The sequence below is a fragment of the Balaenoptera acutorostrata genome, chromosome 1 (genome assembly GCF_949987535.1).
Source record: "Balaenoptera acutorostrata chromosome 1, mBalAcu1.1, whole genome shotgun sequence".
Taxonomy (NCBI): Eukaryota; Metazoa; Chordata; class Mammalia; order Artiodactyla; family Balaenopteridae; genus Balaenoptera; species Balaenoptera acutorostrata.
The window spans coordinates 39,991,196-40,013,796 of NC_080064.1; the positions used below are offsets into that span (position 1 = coordinate 39,991,196).

General features: G+C 52.0%; 1 protein-coding gene across 4 annotated transcripts in view; it reads right to left on the reverse strand.

Moving 5' to 3' along the window:
* Nucleotides 1–21,917, reverse strand: part of TRABD2B (TraB domain containing 2B) — a 220,599-nt gene extending 198,682 nt beyond the window's left edge. For all 4 annotated transcript variants that reach the window (XM_057534747.1, XM_057534735.1, XM_057534744.1 and 1 more), the window contains exons 1-2: nucleotides 21,397–21,917; nucleotides 18,801–19,361 (exon numbers count right to left, since the gene is read on the reverse strand). In XM_057534747.1, the coding sequence (XP_057390730.1) occupies nucleotides 18,801–19,361; nucleotides 21,397–21,498 (663 nt within the window). In that variant the 5' untranslated portion in view covers nucleotides 21,499–21,917. The remainder of the gene's footprint in view (nucleotides 1–18,800; nucleotides 19,362–21,396) is intronic.
* Nucleotides 21,918–22,601: the final 684 nt, after the last annotated feature.

Below are 22,601 nucleotides of genomic sequence, written 5' to 3' on the forward strand. Positions count from 1 at the left end.
AGTAACCGGTCCACTCTTCACATCCGGATCGCCTTCCAGGGACATCTGCCCTTGGCACTCAGCCCTCAGTAGCGTGGACTGCCAAGGAGAAAGGTGGCGACTGAATCAGCAAACAGAACACTGTCCCGATCCCTCCAGGTATGTGGTGTGACCCAAAGGGGCTACTGACAGCGATGCTGGCAAGCGGGATTCTGAGGGAGCTACTCTAATGCATCTGAGTATTTGCACTTTCACCTCCCTAACGTGATCCTCCTCAGCCTCCCCTAATTTCAGTTAATGGTACCACCAGGGACCAAAGAGTGCAAGCATGCAACAGTTTCTTGATCTCTCCACAAGCAACTCATCAGATGCATTGTCAGCTCCACCTCCAAAACGGAGGCAGACCTACCTCCATCTGCTCTCCCCAGGTCTGAGCCACCATCATTCACGGTGGTGTCCCAGCTTCCTCCGCTCTCAGCTCCAGGAGAGCCCATTCTGCACACCACACCCAAAGCCATTGTTTATACATGAAAGCAAATCCAGTCTCCCCTGCTTCGAACCAATGGCTTCCATGGTTGGAATAAAATCCACATGCCTTCCTGTGATGTGTAGGTCTCTCGAGATCCCACCCCACCTCCTTTCTGCTCCATCTCCTGACACCGTCCAGTACACACAGGGCTCTGATCACGACATCCTTTCTGCTCCTTAAACAGGCCTCAGTGTTTGGCATCTGCTGCTCCTTCTGCCCAGAATTTGCTGCCCAGGTGCTCGTGGCTGGTCCCTCCTCACCCCTCTAGACTCAGCTCAGAAGGCACCTTTTCCTGAAAACCCAAGGAAACAAGCAGCTGCTCCTCCCCCTCCTTTACCCCCTAGCACCCAGGTCCCTCTCTGGCCCATTGCCTTTTTTTCTTTATACAACTTACCATGCTCTAAAGCGATGTATTTATTATTAAACCCTCACTTGAATGAAATTTCCATGTAGGAAAAGAATCTTTTCTGTCTCATTCACAGCTGTGCTTTCAGCATCTGTAACAGTGCCCAGCACAGAGCAAGCATTCCAAACACATCGGTTGAAGGGAAACAACATTCCCCACACCTTAGGTATGGGCCGCTCATAGTGACTTCTTGCCAAAATGGACAGTATGGAAAGATGGGGGAAAAGGAGTAACTTTTAGTGGAGAAACCTGACACAGTGCCTCAGCCAGGTGATCAAGGTTAATACCAACAGCGATAAATCAGGTTGGCAGTATGTGTCCTTGATATGACGTGATGAATATGGCCCTTTATCTCTGGTCATCCTCCCCCAAAAGCTTAACCCCAGTCTAATCATAAGAAAAACATCAAAACAAATCCCAATTGAGGGACAAATATCTGATCAGTATGCAATGGCAAGGTCATCAAAAACAAGGAAAGTCTGAGAAACTGTCACAGCCAAGAGTAATCGAAGGAGAGATGACAGGTAAATGTAATATGGGATCCTGGAACAGAAAAAGGACATTAGGGGAAAACTAATGAAATCCGAGTGAAGTATAGACTTTAGTTAATAATAACGTATCAATATTGGTGCATTCATCGTGAGAAATGTACCATGCTAATGTGAGATGTCAACAACAGGGGGAAGTGGGTATAGAACTGTCTGTACTATCTTCTCAATAATTCTGTACATCAGAAACTAGCTAAAATTTAAAAATTTATTTAAAAACCACATTTGTTAGGTGAATGAATGTACAGCAGTAAATGCTAGAAAGATACTTTCATGTCTTTTTGTAAGAATTCACTGAGCACAGGCTCTAGTATGATGCCAGGAAAGAGACAAATTCCTGGAGTCTGTTAAGCACTGGGGCTGCTCTGTTTACAGCATTAGTTTGTTAACAACACACTCAGAAAAACTGTAAAGGCAGACTCATCCCTCTAACTGGACTTCCAGTGGTTCAAGACAAGGAGAGTTTAGGTCAATGACAAAAATAACAAATCCTGCCCTCTTTGAAGATGAATCACATTTTTCCAGTGCTCTCGAGTCCATCCAGCCACAAGCACTGTTGAGGGTCTACTGTGTACCTAAGCCTAAGTTCAGCTTAGTAGCCAGCTCCTGCCCCAGATGGAGGGTCAAGTCCCACCCACAGTGAAGCTGGTCCCCTCTCTCATAAGAGGTCAAACAGTGCAATACAGACTATAAATGGCACAGATGTTCAAAGACAACAGATCGTGGGAACTAGGGCAATCAAGGAAGCCTTCCTGCAGGAAGGGCCAGGCTGGATCTGGAAGAGGAAATAGGATTTAGAGAGACAGAGGAAAAGAGAGAGGCAGGCAGGGGTCGCAGCATCAGCAGAGCCGGGGCATCCAGAACCAGCTACAGGGAGCAGTATGATTAGAGTTGCCGGGTCCCCTAGGGGAGCCATGTAAGAGGAAATTGGTTCGCTGAGCTGGGGCTGGACCAGAAAAGGCCTGGAGATCCTCCCAGACTTTTCAGACCAGGAATCAGTACCTCCTCCACGGAGCCTTCCCCAAGCACCCTGGCCACAGGTGAGCCCTCCTTCCTCAGCACCCCTCCCCCAGCACTCTTACTTGGCTCACACCAGCTTCACTCTTCCTTGTCATGGGCTGTTTCCATTCCTGTCCCATCTCTCCTACCCACCCGTAGGCCTCCTGGGGGCAAGATCCTTTCCTGCCTCCTCTCTGCCTGCTCTAGAGGGCCCCGCACATAGTAATGGCTCAAAGAAACATCTGGTAAATGAATAAAAAGAAGAGTGAATGAATGAGTAGATCACAATCTAAGAAGCCAGGACTTTACCCCTCACACAACAGGGAGGCCTGCAAGATTAGCAGAAAAATACATGATCAAAATGACATTTCCTCCACCATCTCACCCTCCCCTTCTCTGCTTTCTTTACCTTTAGTACTTAGCCCATCCTGACTTGTTTCTTATCTGTCACCTCTCAGCCATTCAACACACTTTAGCTGAGTGCCTACGATATGCCAGGCATGTTCTAGGTGCCAAGGATACAGAGAATACAGACAGAATACTCTCATGGAGCTGACATTCTAGTGAGAGAGTAAAGGGCAATAAACAAAATAAGTAAGTAAAATATATAGAATGCCAACTGAGGACAGGTGCTATGGAGGAAAAAGGCAGGAAAGGAGGACAGGAAGTTCAAGGGAGTGATGTGCAATCTTAAGTAGGGTGTCAGGGAGACCACCTTTGAGCAAAGACCTGAAGGAGGTGGGAAAGAGGATTTTTTTTTTCTTTCGTGTCCACTGACACATGCCTAGTACCTGGAGTAGCACCTGGCCTGCAGTGGGCGCAGAAGAATGAGTGTGATGGGAAGGTTAATTCATTTTCCTCATTAAACTTTTTATTTTGAGATAATTATAGATTTACATGCAATTGCGAGAAAGAACACCCTTCACCCAACTTCCCCCAGCAGTGACGTCTCACATAACTGGAATTCAGTATCAAAACCAGGAACGTGACCTTGACACAATGCACTGATGTGATTCAGACTTCACCAGTTTTACATGTATTAACTTGTATATGTGTACGTGGTATACTTAGTTGTATGCAATTTTAAGTATCAATCCCTTTCTAACAATTAGAAGGCCACTTGAAGAGTCCAGAGTTGAAGGAAAGTGGGATGGAGCAGGCTGGGTATCTCCACACATGGGAGCTCCATTTAATCCTCACAGCCATCTAAGAGGGTAGGTGTTCTTATCCTCATTTTACAGACGTGAAGACTGACAACTGCAGGGCTCAGAGAAGGAACTTGTTGGCAGCCATACAGTTGACAGGTGGAGAAACCAGAATTCTCCAACCCATGACTGTCTGGTTCCTTCCCTGGGGCGCTTTCCTAAACACAAGAATGGCCTGAATTAAAACATAAAATAAAATAAAAAAAACAGAGGAAGCAGGGACCCAGAGGAAGACCTGGCTCCAGGAAGGGAGAGGAAATAAGGGAGGAGTTGGTGAGATCTGCTGGGATCTGAGTGAGGGAGAACAGAACTACCATTCATGAGAAAGGATGGAGAGCTAGAGGGTCCTCAGGGAGGAGAGAAGACGTGTCCTGGCTCAGCTGGACCTGATGTGTAATCTTGGGCAAGTTGATTTACGTCTCTGGGCTTTGTGTTCCTCAACGAGACAAGGGTGAGAATGGCCACCCAACCCATTTGCTCTAAGGCCAAAGAGAGATGAAAAGGTAGCCCTCCGCAAAGCCAAAGTGCTAGACCAGCTGCCAAAGCCAGGAAGAAGGCGACCCAACCCAACAGGCCAGACTGCCTGCGGTCTCCCGGCTAGAGTGACTGGCTGGCTTTCCAAAAGATGAAAATGCAGAATTTAGGTCAGCATGCAGAGAGAATCTCACTTTGTTTACAAGAGATGGAGAGCGTGTGTTCCTATTAAATGCCTTTGAATCCCAGTGATGATGAGAGACCCAGGGCTGTTTGCCACTTGGGATATTTACTTTTCTCATATACAAATCAGCTTGGGTGTCGTCAGAGCTGACGCCATCTCACACTGCAGCCCTCTGACGTCCCTGCACTTCCCCAGTGCCCACACATGGTTTGAATTTATCGGTTTTAGCAGCTTTCATTTATATTGTGTGAGAATCACTGAATGACCAGCAAACAGAAGCTCTGATCCGTGTCCTGGAAAAAACACAGAAGTGTGAGGAAGGGGGTTGGAGGGAGGGCTGGGAAGATGCCTCCAATCCCAGGAGAAGCCCTTAGGGCCCCTGTGGGAATGAAGGATCAGGGGGAAACCACAGCCCCATGTGGGGGTGAGAAGGGGCTCAGTGGGCACAGTCACCAAAGCCAAACACCTGGGTGCCACAGTGGGACACACGGAAGGCTGCCTAGATGTTTGACCTCCTGGAACCAAACATCTGGAAATCTGGGAACAAAGCGGGGGTAGTTGGGGGACTCTCTGTTTTCCACCTGGATACTCAGGCCATGATGTGTAGATACAGCTGGTAATTTTACAGCTACTCCCAGCATCCCTGAGTGTATACTTGGAGCCAGGCCCTAGGCAAGCTCAAGTCATTAGATGAGGTTCCTGCCCTCAAAGAACTTCAGTCTATGGAGGAGACAGACCTGTAAACACATAAAAGACAATAAAATAAAAAATGCTCTTTTCCAATGAGGTCAGAGCCAGCTGAGACAGTGGCTTTGAAGCAGCGGGGTGCCGTTTATGGTTTACCAAGCACTCACACCTGTCGAGAGGGGTCGGCCAGTGAGGGACCTGCCCATGCTCATTCTGCTGGACTCCTGATCCAGTGCTCTCATGACTTACGGACCATTTACGAACTGCAGATCCTCCCATCCCCCACCTCCACTTGGTGGGCATTCCGGAACCGCCTGCCTCACACCACTTCCACCTCTAACAGGTGGAATCCCCCCAGATCTGCCATCAGAGGGGCCACACGAAATGCAAGGCCATGTTATCCCACAGTAGCTGTTTTATAACTGGTGATCAGCATCTCAGGCGCCTCACAAAAGGCTGATCTTTCACTACGGCTGGTCTCATTGAGCCGCCAGACTACTTTTATGATCCAGTTTCTAAGAGAAAACACACCCGCGTTCCTGTTCCAGAGGCTGAGCGTCCTTCTCCTCTGGCCCAGCAGTGAGAACATCCTGGATCTGATGAGGGAAAAGACCTTCACACGGCAGCTCCTTCCTCAAGCCAAGGGGCTTGAAAACTTCCAAGCAAGTTTGGGTGAGATAGATGTTCCAGCTTGACGAATGAGTGAATTACAGAACACAGGAGTGGGGAACAATGTCCCCCAGTGCACCCAGGATCAAGCCCATGCTTCTTAACATGGCTTACAAGCCCTCCACTATGTGGCCCATGAGCCTCTCTGGCCAGTTCCCTGGTCTCCTATTCCTCCAGCAAGCACTCTCCATGACCATGAGTAAGTATGGTCTCTCAGTCTGAATCAATACCACCATCAGCCCCCGCTCCCATACCTCGTGCTCCTCCTGAACCCTGGGAACAACCCATTTGTCCTTCAATACTGAGCTCAGGTAGCATTGTACTGCCAAGTATAGTATGAGTAGATGTATGAGTACTCAGCCCAGCCAGGTACTCATAAGGAGGGGAGGTCTGTCTGTTGTATACAATGAGCATCTCACCAGCAAAGAAAACTATCTGGACAGAAAGGATGCAGTCTCATCCATCTCGGCAGCATCTGTAGGGCTTCCAGAGGACCCCAGGGCCTGCAAAGCCCCAGCCACCCTGGGGCGGGGGCTGAGGGTCAGTGCTCAACCACGACAGGCAGGCAGGAACTGCTACCCAACCCAGCAGGGACTCCTTGGGCTTGGGGATGGGGGTGGCCCTCTGTCACACTTCCTTACTCCTGCCCCAACCCTAGAGAGTTACACGAAGAAGCGTCCCAGCCATCCAGACTGGTGCAGTTACAGATTCACAGCTTCCACTTCTATTGGGCCCTCAGCCTGCCCTGCCCTTCCTTCACCTGCCAAGGTCAGCTTCTGCTCTCAACCTGTACCTCTCTCCTCACACCCCCTCCTCACCTTAGGTCCTGGCCAATAGGCCACCTCACTCTCTCCTTCCCCAAGTGGCAGCCTTCCTCAGCGGGGAACATCAGAAGTCTATCAACTCCCTGGCTCTCCCAGTCTTTCATACTTCAGGTCCCAGAAGATGAGCTATTACCCCACCTTTCTCCCCCCACCCCCCATTGTCAGATTTCAGTCCCTTTTCATAGATGCAGGGAGGGTGAGAGCACAGGCTCTGCAGCCAGACTTCCCGAGTTTGAATTCTAGATCTTCCCCTCAATGGCTCTGTGACCTCAGGTAAATGAAATAACCTATCTGTGCCTCAGTTTCCTCACCTGTAAAATGGGGTTGAATAGTAGTATGTACCTAAGAGACTGTGGTGAGGATTCAGTGGGGCAGTGCATATAAAAGACTCAGACCCATTCTTGGCACTCTGCTGTGAAGCACCTCTCTCTGGGGTCTATTCAACCCCTCCCTTCCTCACCAGCCCCAGATTCATGACCTGGAACTAAGCCTGGCACAATGTAGTTCCCAGTAGTGCTTAGTAAACAACTGAAGGAAGGAATGGATGGGTGAACAGTTTCATAGTAACTAATTCAATTCACTAAGTATGTGCAGGGTATTTCTCTGAGAGAAAGAGAATAGGAAAAAAACCTCACATACTGAGTACCACAAACAGCACGGCACACTTAAGGGCTAATAAAATCCTTGCCAGGCTTTATCCCCGCTTCTCCCCATCACTCTGAGTTACTGCTATTAACATCCCACCTACTTATGCAATAGAGGAAAAGGACCCTCAGAGAGGGAATCGCCCCAGGTCATGCACGGGTCTAACCCATGGCAGAGCTGGGCCTGAAGCAGGGGGTGGGGGGGGGGGGCCTTCAGCCTAAACTTTTTTTCCCTCCTTTTGATGTGTCCGCACTCCAGGGAGCAGTGGGAGATTGTAGGGAAGCTGAACTAGAACGAGCATGGCCAGACGGTCAGAAAAAAATAACCACGCTCCGGGCGGCTGGGCGGCACGGTTCCCATCAGGCCGACCCCCAAACCTGCTCTGGATGATACTTGGTGTGTGAGAGACTAAAGGATCAAGAACCATTTTCTCTATGGCATGGGCTTCACCTCGAGACACAGTGTGAAAATGGGCCAATAACAATAATTAAAATGACCACGACTTAAACCACCGCAATTAACATTCATTACCTCTGAGTGTGTGCCAGGCAGTCAGCTATGTGGCTGACATGCATTACCTCATTCACTCCTCACAACACACCAGGAGGTGAATGCTATTAGGAGCCCCAGTTTTTCAGATGTGGAAACAGACCCTCAGTCATCCTGCCCGAGTGGTGGAGCTGGCATTCCACTTCCAGTTCAGTCTTTTTCTTAAAGTATCAAAAGATCTAAGTAGAAATCCTGGCTCCATCATTTTGCACAAAGCACTTAGCCTCAATTTCCTAAAATGGGGGAAGTAATACTTACCTTTCGGGATTATTTTAGGAATTTACTGTGATAAACCCGAGGCCTAGCACGTAATAGGCACTAAATAACAATGGCTGTCCTGCGTGCGAGCTGGAGAGGAAAAGGAGAGAGTACAGTCAATGGAGGGAGGGGTAGAAAGACTTTTCTTTGCAAACCTTCTTCATTTCCCATCCCAGCACTTCTGCCTAACAGTCTCCTTTCTCTTTCTCCTTTCTCTGGCAAGGCTTTTTCCATTCCCATCTCCATGGGCCTTAGTACTGTTCAACCTGCAAGATCTCCATCAAGAATCCTGCATTGCTTTCTCACCACCCTCTCCACAAAACTATACTGATGGAAGCAAAATAATATAAAAATCACCTGCAAGACCACCAGCAGGCCTTGGCATGGGGATTATGTAGTGCTGGGTCAACTAAACATTCCAGTCAAGGTCAAGCACAGTGACAGTGCATTATTGTCACTGAGGTGCCAAAGTGACACAGTTCACCCATCCACAGCCCATCCATAGCTCTTCAAGCTGCATCTCAGCCCCAGTAGAGGGTCGGGAGCTCAAAAATAATAATAATCCAGTAGACTCTACAGCCACAGGGAGGGGGGCCACTGGAGGTCCGAATAGGGGAATTTGGTGGCGGGGGAGACAGGAAACTGGTCTAGTCCCCCTCTAGGTGTCCTCCTTGGGGGGCCAGGAGGAAGAGCTATCCAGCGGTATCGCATGTGAAAGACTGTAGAAACTGCAAACCGAGATGCAAATGGTTGAAATTATCATTGCCAATTAGGCTTTTGTCTCTCCTCAAACTCAAAGCAGAGCAGTTCAAGAAAGGGAAACCGTGTGAACTAGGGCTGAAAGATGAGCCAGAGAGATATCTGAAAAGCGTTCTCTGCCCAATCTTCCTTTCTAAAAAGGGGTTTCAAATGGGGCCCGAGGCTTAAATTACAAACTGCGTTAAGTCCCCAGGAGATAAAACTGGTCAGAACACTACTGAACCTTCACAGAGAGGAAGCAGGTAAGCCCTTTAAACAGAAGAGGAAGTGGAAAAGGCCTGGCCTTTTATCTTTGCACTTTGGCTTCCGTGGGTAGGGCTGGCCAGGGGACGTGGGCGCTGGTGCCGCCTGTTTGGTCGCCAGGGCTGGCCGAGGGGCAGGCGGGGCCGTGCGCAGCAGTTCTAGGAAATGTGCACTTTCGCTCTCGGCATCCCGTCCATTGAGGCGGCCCGAGCAAAGCCGACTGCGCCGAGCGGCGCTCTGAGCCGGGCTGGGGCGGAGGTGGGCAGGCCTGGGAAGCGTGCATCTTCTGTGCCCCCACAAGACACCGCGTTACCTGCCAGGGCCACACACCCGCCCCCCCGCCCCACAGTGTAAGGCACTTCTGCTCCTTCCCCTCCCCACCCTGGAAGGGCGCACAGGGAAGAGCATCATAGTTCTTGGACACTTTCGTATCTCCAGCACAAATCCCAGCATCTGGCACACAGTGGGAGCTAAAAAGCATTTCTTGAAAAATTATATGATGATGCTAATTTAAAGATGCAATAATAACTATGTGTGTCTGGCACTTTTAATCAGTTAATCCTCACAGCTAGCAGATGAAACTGACAGACAGGAAACAAAGGTGCAGGAAGGTTACCCAACTAGCCTCAGGTGACCTGCACTCCCAATGGGTGCAATGATTCTGGGCCCTGAAGGAGCACCGGCCACTCCTGGGCCAGTGCCCTGAGGTGTCCTAAGGGACTTCGGAGCTGAGTCTTGTGCTGTGCTGTGTGAATATAGACTAATTCTTGGTTCTGAAGGTTAAATCAGACCAGGATGTCCCTCTGAATGAGGGAGGGAGGGAGGAAGCTTTATGCAGAGAAATAGGCTCACAAGGTAAGAGAAGTAAAACTGAGTGCTTTCCGCTGCTCTTCCTGACAAGCTGGGGAGAAAAGGGAGAACCTCAAGAATAAAAGATGACAGGGTCTCAGCACTCAGGGCCGGGGAATATATGCACTGCCTACGGGGGAGGTGGATGGTGGTCAGGGACCAATCTGAAAGCCTGTAGGTTCCCCCAGGGAAACTACCTTTGCCTAGTCAGGGAGGAACACAGGCTAGCAGCAGGTGCCACTGAAGAGAGACTGCACAGGACCTAGGCCTTTACCCAGAAATGGCCCCAGGGCCCTGACTTGTGTGGGCCAAATCTGACAACCTTCTGGCTCTTTTCAAGGGTAGCCAAGCATTCAGAGTGACCCCGGTACAACTCACCCACTGTTAGGGACTGAATGTTTGTGCCACTCCATTCATATGTTGAAGCCCCAACCTCCATTATGATAGTATTTGGAGATGGAAACTTTACAAGGGAATTAGGTTTAGAAGAGGTCATAAAGGTGGGGTCCTCATGATAGGATTAGTGCCCATCACCAGAGCTGGCTCTCTCTCAATCTCTAATATAATGTGATGTCCATTAAGCCTCAATAAAAAAATCAAAAAAGAAAAGGAAAAAACCCACAATGCTCAAAACCAGTCACATCACTGCACCTAAACTGAAACTGCTGAGTTATGATCAGGTGGTATCAGCCCAGAGGGGACAGTCCAATCTGGTGACCATAGATGAAAGTCTGGCTATAAAGGATCATTTGCTTGAAGAGTCCAGGCTTTTCAAATGACTGCCCTCAGGAACCTTTATAGCCAGACAATAAAAACTGGGAAGGGCTCTCAGGTAGAAGGAACAGCATAAGCAAATGCTTGGAGGCCTGACCATGGATTGTGTGACAGACAGAGGAAGGGAGAGAGAGGTAGAACAGGTCAGCAGCATTGCAGTCCCAAGCAAAGTAGCAGGTAATGGATAAAATTAAACATTTTTAAATGAAAATTAAGTGGGGGATGGAGTGAACCTGGAGAAGCTCACATGAACTCTGGGTAGAGAAGAGGAGAAAAAAAGAAGGCTTTGTCTGCAAGGAACAGACGAGGAAGAGAAAACAACAAAGTGTTCCAGGATGGAGAGGGAGAAATCCAACAGTGACCTGTGGATGTTACAAAGCCCTCACCAAATGGACCAGTGACAGTGCTGAACTGTCTCCGTGTCTCAGGTGGGCAGGCTGAGGCTTTCTGTGAATACAGAGGCCGAGACGCAGCCCCCGTTAGCATCCAGAGCTGCCAACACCTCAACCACAGGATACACCACAGGGCCCCAACTTCAGAACTGGAACACATCCAGTCTCATTTTGTAATCAATTGTGAGCATATTTTGAGCTAGGTTTTGAAGCCAGGTTGATTAGGAAAGAAAAGACTGCCTCAGTAATAATTATAATAGAATGTAAAATACGTAAGTGCCGAAAGAATATCATAAAATGCCATAAAAAATTCCACGGAGGGAAAGAATAGATGTGGCTGGGTCATCAAGGAAAGACCTGCACAAAGTCTTCCCAAGCCAATGAGATTTAGGAGCATTCTGGGAAGACTTCCTGGAGGAGGTACAGCATTGGGCTGAGCCTTGGATATCTCATAGGAATCAGGAGTAGAAGAGGAAAGGAGGAAATTCCTGCAGAGGGAGAGGGCCCAGAACAAGCAACAGCATTTCCAAGCTTGGGGCAACGTTTTGTGTTCCAGCGGATATTCTGCGCAGATTTAAAAGCCTGCGGATACTGGAGGAGCTGCTCAGCCAGACGGCTTGGCAGCCGCTGAGCAGAACTGAAGGCTGGGCCACCGGCTGCCTGTGGATTAAGTGGGCGGACAGAGAGCCAGTGATGGGAGATAAAAGGGAGTGAAGTGGATAATATTTAGAAGAAAACTCGAGGGGGAGAGAATGCGGCAGCCTGGCTGGCAGGCAGCAGGCTTGTCCCATTCTTCAGTTTCCTCCTTCGGAAAGCTGCATTACCAGGCGACCTCTTCCTGGCTTTGAGAGATGTCCAAATCGGAACTATTAACAAAGGCACGGGCACGCTCCCATTTTTATCTCCGTCTCAAAGTGCTTTGCCGCTCAGGCTTTTCTCTTTGGCCTGGGATCGGCTGGTGGGTGAGTTGCTGCGGAAAGGAGATCACTCTGTTTGTGGATGGGACTTCTTGGAATTCTTGAGAACTGGTCCCTTCCAACTCTAAGATTTTAGAAGTCTGTGTGTATGAGCTGAAAAAATGTCTTCAAAGCTAAGGGGCTAGGATTTCACGATGTGAAGATTCTTCGAGTCCAAAAATGCCTCTGAGCCTAATGTTCTAAGATTTCACCATTCTTAGATTCCCTGAGCCTCCAAGTCCCGGCTCAGGATTCGGAGATTCTGTAAATCAGGAAGACGTCATGCTGTGTGACCTTCTGATTCTGAGACTAGAATATTTCATGACATCTTGGTCACCTCCGGCTTTATGGCCTCACTCTCCTTTGATGGAGGTACCTAAGCCATCCGTGCGTCTGCTCCTGAGTTTTTTTCCCCGCCCCCGCCCCATGTTGGGATAATATATTAAATGCTAAAGTCTGAGTTAACCAAGTCAGGGAAAAAAAAAAAAAAAAAGGCCAGAGCCTGCTGTGCTGGCAGGGGCTCTTTGCAAACAGCTCTCCGGGCACACAAAGAGTCTGAGAGTACACATGCCTAGGGGTCAGTGCTAGGGGTCCCCCAAGTGACTTCCACACCGTGTGACAGACATTTGCTGAACAGCTCCTAACCACAGGGCTCGGCGCGGGAGCCACGGTGGGTGTGGCAGGCTTCCAGAAGCGCAGCGTGGAGGCGGGGCCAGAAGCAGCCAGCTCCCAGGCCAGGATCTGGAGTTACACGTTCAGATTAGGCCAGCCCGTGCTTGGAGCCAATACTGACCCAGGGGCGCTCACTCTGTGGCTGTCTTCCGGGGAGAAGAGGGCTCAGCATGGTCGGACGTCCTTAGGGGTGCCCAACGGTCTCAGGGGAGGTGTCTGGCCCCTTCACTCTGGGGAAGGCACATAGATCTGATGGGAAGCCAGAAGTAGGGACGAGTACTGAGGACTTGAGGGACCAAAGGTCGGTGCTGCTGTAGCTGCCACGGAGGCTCAGGTGGGGTGTAGGACCCAGCAATAGCCATTCTTGGAGGATGGGAAGTGAGAGTGGGTTCTGCAAGATGGAAACATATAACAGCAAGAGAAAGGAAGAACAGGCTCTCCGTGTGACATGTGGAGACAGGACACCGGGGAGACTAATGCACAGGTGCTCCATGCCTCAGTTTCCACGGCTGTAAGAAAGGACTAATAATGCTCACTCTCCCTGACTTGGCAGTGAACTCTCCAGGGGAAAAATCTAGGCTGTTTCCCAGTCTCTGCTCCCAGCATTGTCCTGGCTGACACTAAGGTGGTCTGGCTGAAAGACTGAGGGAGCCAGTGAGGGAAAGGGGTCCTGATGACGACCAGGCTCCAAGGCTGGGCAGCTGTCCACCAGACTGTGCCACGACGGGCTGGCGCTCTGTCTGCCCTGCAGGCTGGCAACAAGAGGCAGCAGGTCACCCACCGGAACCAGCAGGCTTCCGGATGAGTAGGTATCGGCAGCAGCCCGCCACAGACAAGCCTGCTGGCCCCTCCCAAAGGCGGAGAACTCAGGCTCGAAATCTCAGGGTGGCCCGGGGCCTCCAAGATACAAGGACCGAAGATGAGAACCGCAGAAGTCAGAACTGGGTCGGGCCTGGATCGTGGGACAGAGGGGCAACCTAGGCCCAGAGAGGGACAGGACAAGCCCAGAGTCACAGCCAAGGTAGGGATGGGGTAGGGCTAGAGCCTCCTTTGTATTCAACTACCCACTTCATGATTTCCACATTTTGTGTCCTTGTAGGATGGTGTGGACCTATTAAAGTTCAAAGAGGAGGCTCTTCACTGTGGCTTGTGTCATCTTTCTTCATTCATTCGTTCATTCATTCATTCAATAGTGCTGGATGGAGGAAGGAAGGGAAGCAGGGATCGTCATATCATGGTTTCTGACCATTCATTCATTCATTCCCTCTCTAAATACTAATTGAGCACCCAATAATATGTGGTATAGATATAAGACCTCTGACTATAACCAAGAACACCCTTTATTCAACTGTGCTGCCTAGCCTGTGTTAGGGGTGCCGTCTTCACAGTGGTCCCTTGGAAAGCTGGGCATGCCTTTGGGAACTCCTAGTTTAGAATAAGATTCAATTTCTAAGCCAGGGAGAAAATCAGTTTCAGCACTTTTCAATGATCTCTTTCTATACATTTTTTATATTTTATTTTACTTTTTAGAAAGATATGGTGATCTCCCTCCACTCCAATACACACACACGTCACCCGATAATGCCATCTGACTGTTAAAAACAAAACTATGTCAGCTCTCGGAATCTTGAAAAACATGGACTCTGGCATCAGACACACTTGAGTTTGAATCCTGAGCCCGCCTCACCTGGCTGTATAATCACAACCAAATGACTTAACCTTTTTAAGCCTTAATTTATTGTCTGTAAAAGAGATATGATACTCTGCCTTGTCCTATCTCTGTGAGGATTAGAGATGATGTACTTACGAGGTCTAATGTAGCGCCCTGTACAGAGATACGGCTCAATAAATGATGACTTTGGGGTTTCTAACTCCCTAGAGAGGGGGCTGTAGAATTTTACAAACATTTCGGACACCCTTGGCAGCCACGCCCAAGTGTTCAGGCTCTACGCACATTGGATGGAGAGCATCGGCATGTTAGCTAAATCACAGCCAAGTGCAGAACGGCAGTGTCCCGTTGTCTTATTTTGCCTCGGAGAACCACACAACTTAGAGGTCTCCTCATCCAGTGCCTCCACTGTACTGAGTGGGGGGGACTGAGGCCCCCTAGAGGGAGAAGGAGGTCTCCTAATCAGCCCAGTGTGTTCGTGGCAGCTGGTACCAGTCCCCAGAGGCAGCCAGCAGAGCCGACTGAAATCTGCAGGTCCCAAGATTGTCACAAGATCTGGACTCAAAGCTCAGGCATCCCCAGGCCCCTGAGGGCAGGGGCTGCCACCACCCCCTATTACTCCAGCTTTACTTTGTTCAGCAAAGCATGGGCAGCGGACAGGGCTGCTGGCAGAAGGTGCCAACAGGGCAGAGCTGATGCTTCCCACGCAGCCTTCTCCTTTCCTTGTCCTGAAGCCGCCCGGACTCTTTTCCAAGAACAAGCCTTACCATCTAGGTAGTCATTTTACCCTCTCAACAACCTCCCACAGGTAGTAGCTTCTCACGTCCTCACAAAACCAACTCAGTTGTGAAAGGCTGAGCCCTACTGCCCGATTCGGTTGTTAGTTAAGAACACCAGAGTTACATACAAGTCATTGGTTTTAGAGCCAGAGCTGGGACTGAAACCTAGAAGCTAGTCTCCCATCTCTCAGCCCACTATACTGAGCTGTCTGTAACACATCACAGAAATCTTCAGAGGCCCTGCCTTTACCATCCCTGCTCCAGCCACATAGCCAAAGGAAATAATTTCTCTAGAAGTATAAATTCTCCAAGAAGTAAAATTTTAAGCCTTTAAGCTCTAAAGGAAAGAAGAAAACAGAAGAAAGGACTGAAGGAAGAATTGCAGGACATGAACTACCTACATGGAGGAAGTCTAGAGAACCCGCATGGGGCGGCAGGAGGAGCGCATCCTTCCTTTAGAGTCAGGCAGACCGGCTCTGTTCCTTATTAGCCACGTGACCTTGGGCAAGTCATCCAGCCTTTCTGAGTGCCCACCCTAGAAAGTTCCAGGGTTGTGAGACTCCAACAAGATGAAAAAGCGTGCGGAGCCTCCTGCAGGGTGCCTGGCATATGGAGTTGATTATAATCGTCCCATGGAATGTCAGGGCTGGAGTGGCTTGAATGATGACCTAATCCTGATGTCTCATTTCACAGGTGGGAAAAACAAGGTCCAGAGAGGTGACATGACTTGCTCAAGGACACAGAGCAAACTCATGGTGATGTTGGGTCTAGCACCCTCAGTTCAAATTAAAATCAGAGACCACGGCCAAGAAGCTGGATCTTTCAAGCTGTGCGATGATGGAAGAAAGTTTTTCAGTCATTCCTGTAGCCCATGTGGCTTTCTTTCTCCATTTAGCAAGGGAAAATGTGGTATTTCTGACCAGAAGAAAATTTAATATTTTGAGAAATACTAAAATTAAAGCTAAAATCGGGCTTCCCTGGTGGCGCAGTGGTTACAGAGTCTGCCTGCCAGTGCAGGGGACGTGGGTTCGAGCCCTGGTCCAGGAGGATCCCACATGCCGTGAAGCAACTAGGCCCGTGCACCACAACTACTGAACCTGTGCTCTAGAGCCCGTGAGCTGCAACTACTGAGTCCGTGTGCCACAACTACTGAAGCCTGCGCGCCTAGAGCCCGTGCTCTCCAACAAGAGAAGCCACTGCAATGAGAAGCCCGTGCACCGCAACGAAGAGTAGCCCCCGCTCGGCGCAACTAGAGAAAGCCCGCGCACAGCAACAAAGACCCAACGCAGCCAAAAATAAATAAATAAAATAAATAAATTTATTTAAAAAAAAAAAACACTAAAATTCCAGTCTTAACAAACAGGCACTCTCTTTTAAGGCTTTTTTTCCCTCCTTCCTCTCTCATTGCTCCCCCCTCCCCAAATATTTTGCAATAACAGTAATGCTGGGAGGAAAGAAAAAATAAAAATCTGATGCACTTAACAGATATTTCAGTACAATAATGCATCACAGATGTTCATATCAAACTGTGCACGCGTGCATACAATTTTACTGAGAAGGCTGTTGCATTTCTGACTTTGGGGTTGGGGATCCCTAACAACCCCAACTGCCCAGGCTCTGGAATCCCTCCCTTAACAGTTAGCCCACGGCTGCCCACGGGGATGGAGGAGAGATTTCATCACCTCGCTCCAAAATGATAACAGGACAAATTGGCGGCGTCAGGCACTCTGGCAGGTGGTGAAGGGTGTGCAGATTAGGGAACCGAGAGGAGTCCTGTTTTCTTTTGTTCAGGACTTGCTTCCTACAGCCCTCTCGAGGAGCTGGACCCAAGAACAATTTTAAGAGCGGGCCCAGGCTGGTGATGGGTGGGTGCATTTTTGAAACCAGAGGTTTGAGTCTGTTTGATCTTCAAATGTGGGCTTTGGAGACTGTCAGCGGGCTCCTCGCTGGCCGATGAATGGCTCTCAGGAACTTTTCCTAAAACATAACCTCACGCACTTTCCAGAAAATGTTTTCAACCTACCAAAGCCGTCCTTTGGTTGAACAGCAGTGTTTCCAGACCTCGAAGAAAGATAGTTTTGTTGTTTTAAGAGAGACAGATTAAAGCCAGGGGCTGTTTAACCAGAGGGTCTGTGTGCTCCCTTCGGCTCTGGTCGGATTCCTCTGTGGTTGGTACAAAGAGGGTGTTGAGAGTGACGGTGGATTCCCCCACCTCCCCAGCCTAAAAAAGATATCAAGGCCAGACGTGAGGCCTCTGAACAGAGAGGCCTCCTACAAACCTGCCTCCAAAATGAGATGGGCGGCGAGCACTGGGGAGCCCGACGCAGATAATATCAGCTCCCGAGGCTGGCAAGGGAAAAGTCACTTCAGAGGGAGAAAGCCGGTACGTTCAGAGGAATCAGCGCTGGGCCAGAGAATGCACAGGATTTTTCCCCGCGGAGAAGGAGTCAGGGGTAGTCAGAACCCTGCGGGGCGTGACTAACTGCCCCAATATTCCTGCCACCGGGGCCCTCTGGGTAAGGGCTCCACAATTATGGGAGAGCCAGCAGGAGAACCGACAAACCCGCCTTTCATTTGGCCGGCAAATCAATCTGGCTTCTTACCTCCCCGGGGACAATATTGCATTTCCCCTGGAAAAACAAAAGCCAGAGATCTCCGAAGGGGGATCAGTTTCTGCCCCTGTTTCCCTGGTGAAGAGCTTGCAACATCTCAGGAGCAGCCAAGCAGGTCTGGTTCCAGTGGTAGAGTTTCTAGTCTGGCCAATTTATGGGGCTGCCTCCTTACTGGAGGAGCGTGTCTTGGGGACCACACCACGCTTGGGGCGTGGGCCCGGCCTCCTTGCAGGAGCCACCAGCCCTGACTCAGGGACTGACAGCCCGTTCTCAAGGCGCAGATGTGAACTCATTGTTCCCTGGGCCTCAGAGTTGAGTTTGGGGCCAGTGAGTTGTGAGTGACCTCTGACCATGGAGATGGGGCTTTTAATGACATTTTGCTGGATCAGGTCTCTGGCAGCCAGAGACTTTAAACCTCCTAAGCTCCGCCCTTCCCCCTGCCCCTACACCTGAGGTTCAGAAATCAGAACTGTCAACCTTTAAGTGAACACATTTCTCTGAAATTATTAACCCCAAAACTATCCTTGCTGACTTTCTCCCAGCCTAGGGGAGGCAGTCTGAGGGTCGCCTGGAGCTTTGCAGAGGCCCCGGGAAATCTGGCAGCGCTTAACAGCAAGCCAGGGTCACTAGAGACCAGGCCCATCGCACTCCTCCTGCCCCCCCCGACCCCAACCCCACCTCGAGAAGCCCGTCTCCCTCTATGCGTCCTGCGTACATACACACAGCTGCCCAGATGCACCCGCACAACAGCCTCAAGACAGCCTCCTGCTCTCGAGACCCCAGGGTCTCAGGGAAAGTCAGGCCTAAACTGGAAACTCTTTCTTTTTGCTTTTCATCACTGTGATGCTCCGAGGGAAATTCTTTCTGCTCGGGCGAGCACAGCAGGTGGGGAGCGTGTATCCCCAACAGGTAGCACCACTGAGATAGAAGAAAACACACAAACTCTTACCCCCCATTCCAGCACACGCCAGTTTGCCCTCATACCACCACAAAGGCAGCTCAAGAGCTGCCCCACAGCCCAAAAGACCCTCTCCCTTTCGGGAAAGGGCAGGGTTCTGCCTGCCGAAGGAAGAGCATCAGAGAAGAGGACCAAGGCGCATGGGGGCTGCCGGGCTCTGGGGCGGGAGCTGCGCGCTTACCTGGGAGAAGTTGAGCCCATTGAGCGGATGACACTGCTCCTCCACGCGCTCCACGGCCCCGGTGCTCTTCTTCATCTTCTCGGCTCGCTGGGCCAGGTAGAGGTCCAGCACAGGCACGCCCCGGGAGCGCACGTCGGTCTCCGTAAGCGAGTTCACCATGAGCATCACCCACACCGGCCTCTTGCGCTCCCAGTTGCCCGCGATGGCGTTGAACAGATAGTCGGCGTAGAGCCCCTTGCCCCGCTGTGCGGGCGTCATCCACGACGGCATCATCAGCTTCACGTAGTCCAGGTGGCGCTTCAGGCGCCAGTAGAGTTCACGGGGCAGCACGTCCTGCAGGTTCTCCCCGTGCGGCAGCAGCTGGCAGCTGGCCAGCGCCGAGATGGTGTAGGGGTCTGTCAGGTCCAGCTCAAAGTAGACGCGGGCGCTGGCCTGGAAGGCCGCCTTGGAGTTGTCCGGGATGAAGTCCCAGACGCGGGTGTAGGGGACGTGGATGGTGCCAAACAGGTAGGCCGGGGGGTCGCGCCGAATAGTCCACAGGAAGGAATTCAGGTCCCTCTGCTGCAGGGGGACAGGTAAAGGAAGGCCGTGAGGCTGAAGGCAGCAGGATTAAGCCGAGGTTAGAACAGAGGGGGCAGGTGGAGCTGGGGATGGAAGGCAGAGAGCCACATGGGGCCATGGGAAGAAGCAAGGGCTTTGGAAGCTGAAAGACCCACATCCAAATCCTGGCTTTGTCCTGTCTTAGCTGTATGATCTTAAGCACACTGTTTCACTTCCCACAGACCCAGTTTCCCCATCTGTAAAATGGGAGCTGAAAGCAGCCACCCCAGGGATTGTTGGGAGAATGAAAAGACACAATCTATGTAAATAAGCCCTAAGAGCAATGCCAGGCACAGAGGGAGGAGGCAGTGAAGGAAGCTCTCATTATGACTGGCTCTCACTGTGAGTGCCAAGGACTGCCACACCACCTGAGAATATTCATGCTTGGCCAAGCCAAACCTTCACCGGGGGTGTTTCATGTGGAGGGTGGAGAGAGGGGGACCAAGAGTCCTGCTCTGGCAAGGAAGGAGAAAGTCATATAACTTTTAAATCCAACCATTAGAAGATACATGCCAAGAGCACTTTGAAAGCAGAACACCTATTAAAAATAGCACACCTATTTAAACAGCTACTTCCCATTGAGCAGGGTGGATACAATTTTCTTTTTGGAGGGCAGGTCTGGGGTGTCAGCTACTCTGCTCCACCCGCTGAAACCACAGATGAGAAAGTGCTTTAAAACCTGCAGGCTAAGTAAAGTCTCAAGGCCCTTGTTTGGGAGGGAAAGATTTCACAGAATTAGTCCCAAGAAATGTACATGCTTTCCGGGCTCCTCCCCTTAAAAGGTGTACCTGGTCTCCAAGTCCAATTCTCTGCCATCACCTAAGCTCTGAAGAGGGATGTGTGTGTCTGTGTAGAGGTGAAGGAGGGGCAGGAGGACATGGGTCATTTCTCCAGATCCAGTTTAGGTCCAGGGGTTAAGGGGCATGAGAAAGGGACTATCATTTCTCTCAGGCATTTTCTATCCAGAATACCCCCTGGACTGTCCACTGCCATCCACTGTCTGCAAGCTTTTGGTCAACTCATAAAATTCTTCTGCTTGATTCTAGCACAAATGAGAAGTATCTGTCAGGGTGGGCAAAGGGAACAGTACCTTACTTTACTGACAACCAAAAATTGTAAATCCCAGCATACTGGAGAGAGACTAGCTCTGAGCACCCTGCCTGTCACGGAGCTCCCTGTTTCTGAACAAGTCACGACACTGGAGGTGCACCTTGCCCAAGGTCAACTAAGAGCGCAGCCAGTGAGGACCCTACACAAACTTTTCCTGGTCCCTGGCCTCCAATTCAGGGTTATTTTCCATGCATTAATTTACACTTTGAGGGAGAGACACTGAGGGAAATCAAGGGATTCCTGAGTTTGCAAGAAAAATTAGGAGAACTAGTAATTACTCAACACCCAAGGAAATATTAGGCCAGCATGTCTTGGCACTTTCTTTCCTCTCCTCTGGAATCTTCCTCCTTTTTGTGAAATCGGGGCACTTGGGAGAGTGGGTGCTGGGACCTGGGCTGGAGAGGGAGAAAGTTTGCCTTAGGTCAAGGGTGGGGACCAGGGGGGAGAGGGAAGCCTGCAAAGGGGTCTGAGCATGTAAGAATGAGAGGAAGGGGCAGAGAAGAGAAGGGCAAGGAATGGTAGAAACAGAGTCAGAAATGAGAAGAGAGGAACCAGAGGGTAAGGACAGGCTAAAAGTAAGAAAGAGGGGAGTCAAAAAGGGCACAGAGAGGAAAGGTCCAAGCAGGACCGAAAGTCAAGGAGAGCCCGAGAGCGTCAGCGTTTGGAGAAGGAGCTGGAGAGGGAGCGCCCCAACTCGCCTCCCCGGACGGAGCTGGAGCCCCGGCGGCAGAAGCCAGGGAAGGGCGCCCGAGGCTGCGTCCGGCGGACGGAGGTGGAGCGGGTGGGCCGAGGTGGGTGAGGAAGGTAGGACCCCCCCAAACCATCGTCCCCGCAGGGCTGGAGTGGCCGCGCGGCCGGGAGAGTGGCCGGGCGGGCGCTCGCTCACCGATCCGGGCGGCCGGCACTGTCCTGCGTCCGGGGGCTGCGGGCGGGCGCGGGCGGTGGCGAGGAGGGCGGCGAGCAACGGCCCCGCCAGGGCGGCGTGCATCCTGCCGGGGCCCGCGGGGCGCGGGGGACCCTTCTGGGCGGCGCCCCTCAGCTGGGCGGGCAGCCCCCGGCTGGGCACGGAGGTTCCTCTGGAGCGCGGGGCTCCAGACACGGGATGCCGGGAGCCCTCTGGGGCGTGGCTGGGTGTCCCTGCCGGACCTGGGGGTCCCTCTGGGGCGGGGCTCCGTCTGTTGCAAGAGGGGGATCCTCTGGGGCGGGGCCCTTTCGCCGGGACGCGCAGCCGGGTTGGCCGAGCCCCGGGGTTGTGAGAGCGCGCGGGGTTGCCGGGGCGCGCGGAGGTCCCGGAGCTGCGTCGCGGTCCAGGGGCGCGCGGGGTTCTCGGGGTAGTACCGGGACGGCGGGCGCGCGGGGTCCCGGGGTTATGCTGGGGACCCGGGGCGCGCAACGGTCCCAGGGGTGCGCGGCGCTCCAGGGGGCGCGCGGGGGGACAAGTGCGGCGGCGGGCGCGGCGGGGGCGGGGGTCGGGTCTGGGGCGCCCGGTGGCCCCCGAGCGGGGCTCAGAGGGGCGGCGGGCGGCCGCGCGGCCGCTGCCCGGGCTCCGCCATGCTGCTCCGCGGCCGGGAGGGAGGGAGAGAGGAGGGCGGGAGAGCGGCGCGGAGCCGGGCCGGGCGGGGGGCTGGGGCCGCCGGGGCGGGGGGAGGGGAGGACCCGGCGCGGGGGGCGGGGGGCCGGGGCCGCGCCGGGCCGGGCCGCAGGGAGTCGGGGAGAGCTCCGCGCCCGGGCGCGGCGAGGCGGGGTCTGATGGGCATGGCAGGCGCTCGCTCGCTCCTCTCCTGCTCCCTAGCTCGCTCCCTCACACGCGGGCGGAGGGAGGCGAAGCCCGCAGCAGCCACTTCCCAACTTTCCAAACTTCCCAGCGCAACTTTTTCCTCTCCTCCCCTGCCCGCGCCTCCTCCTCCCCCTCCCTCTTCCCCTTCCCCTTCCCCTCTCCAGCTCCCCGCCGGGCCGCAGCTTCAGCGCGCGGCCGCCAGAGGGCGACCGGGCCGAGGCCCGAAGGGCCAACTTCAATCCGGCTGCGCGTTGGACGCGGACTGGCCCGGCAGCGACAAATGTGGGGAGATGGACCAGACAGGTCCCGGAGGA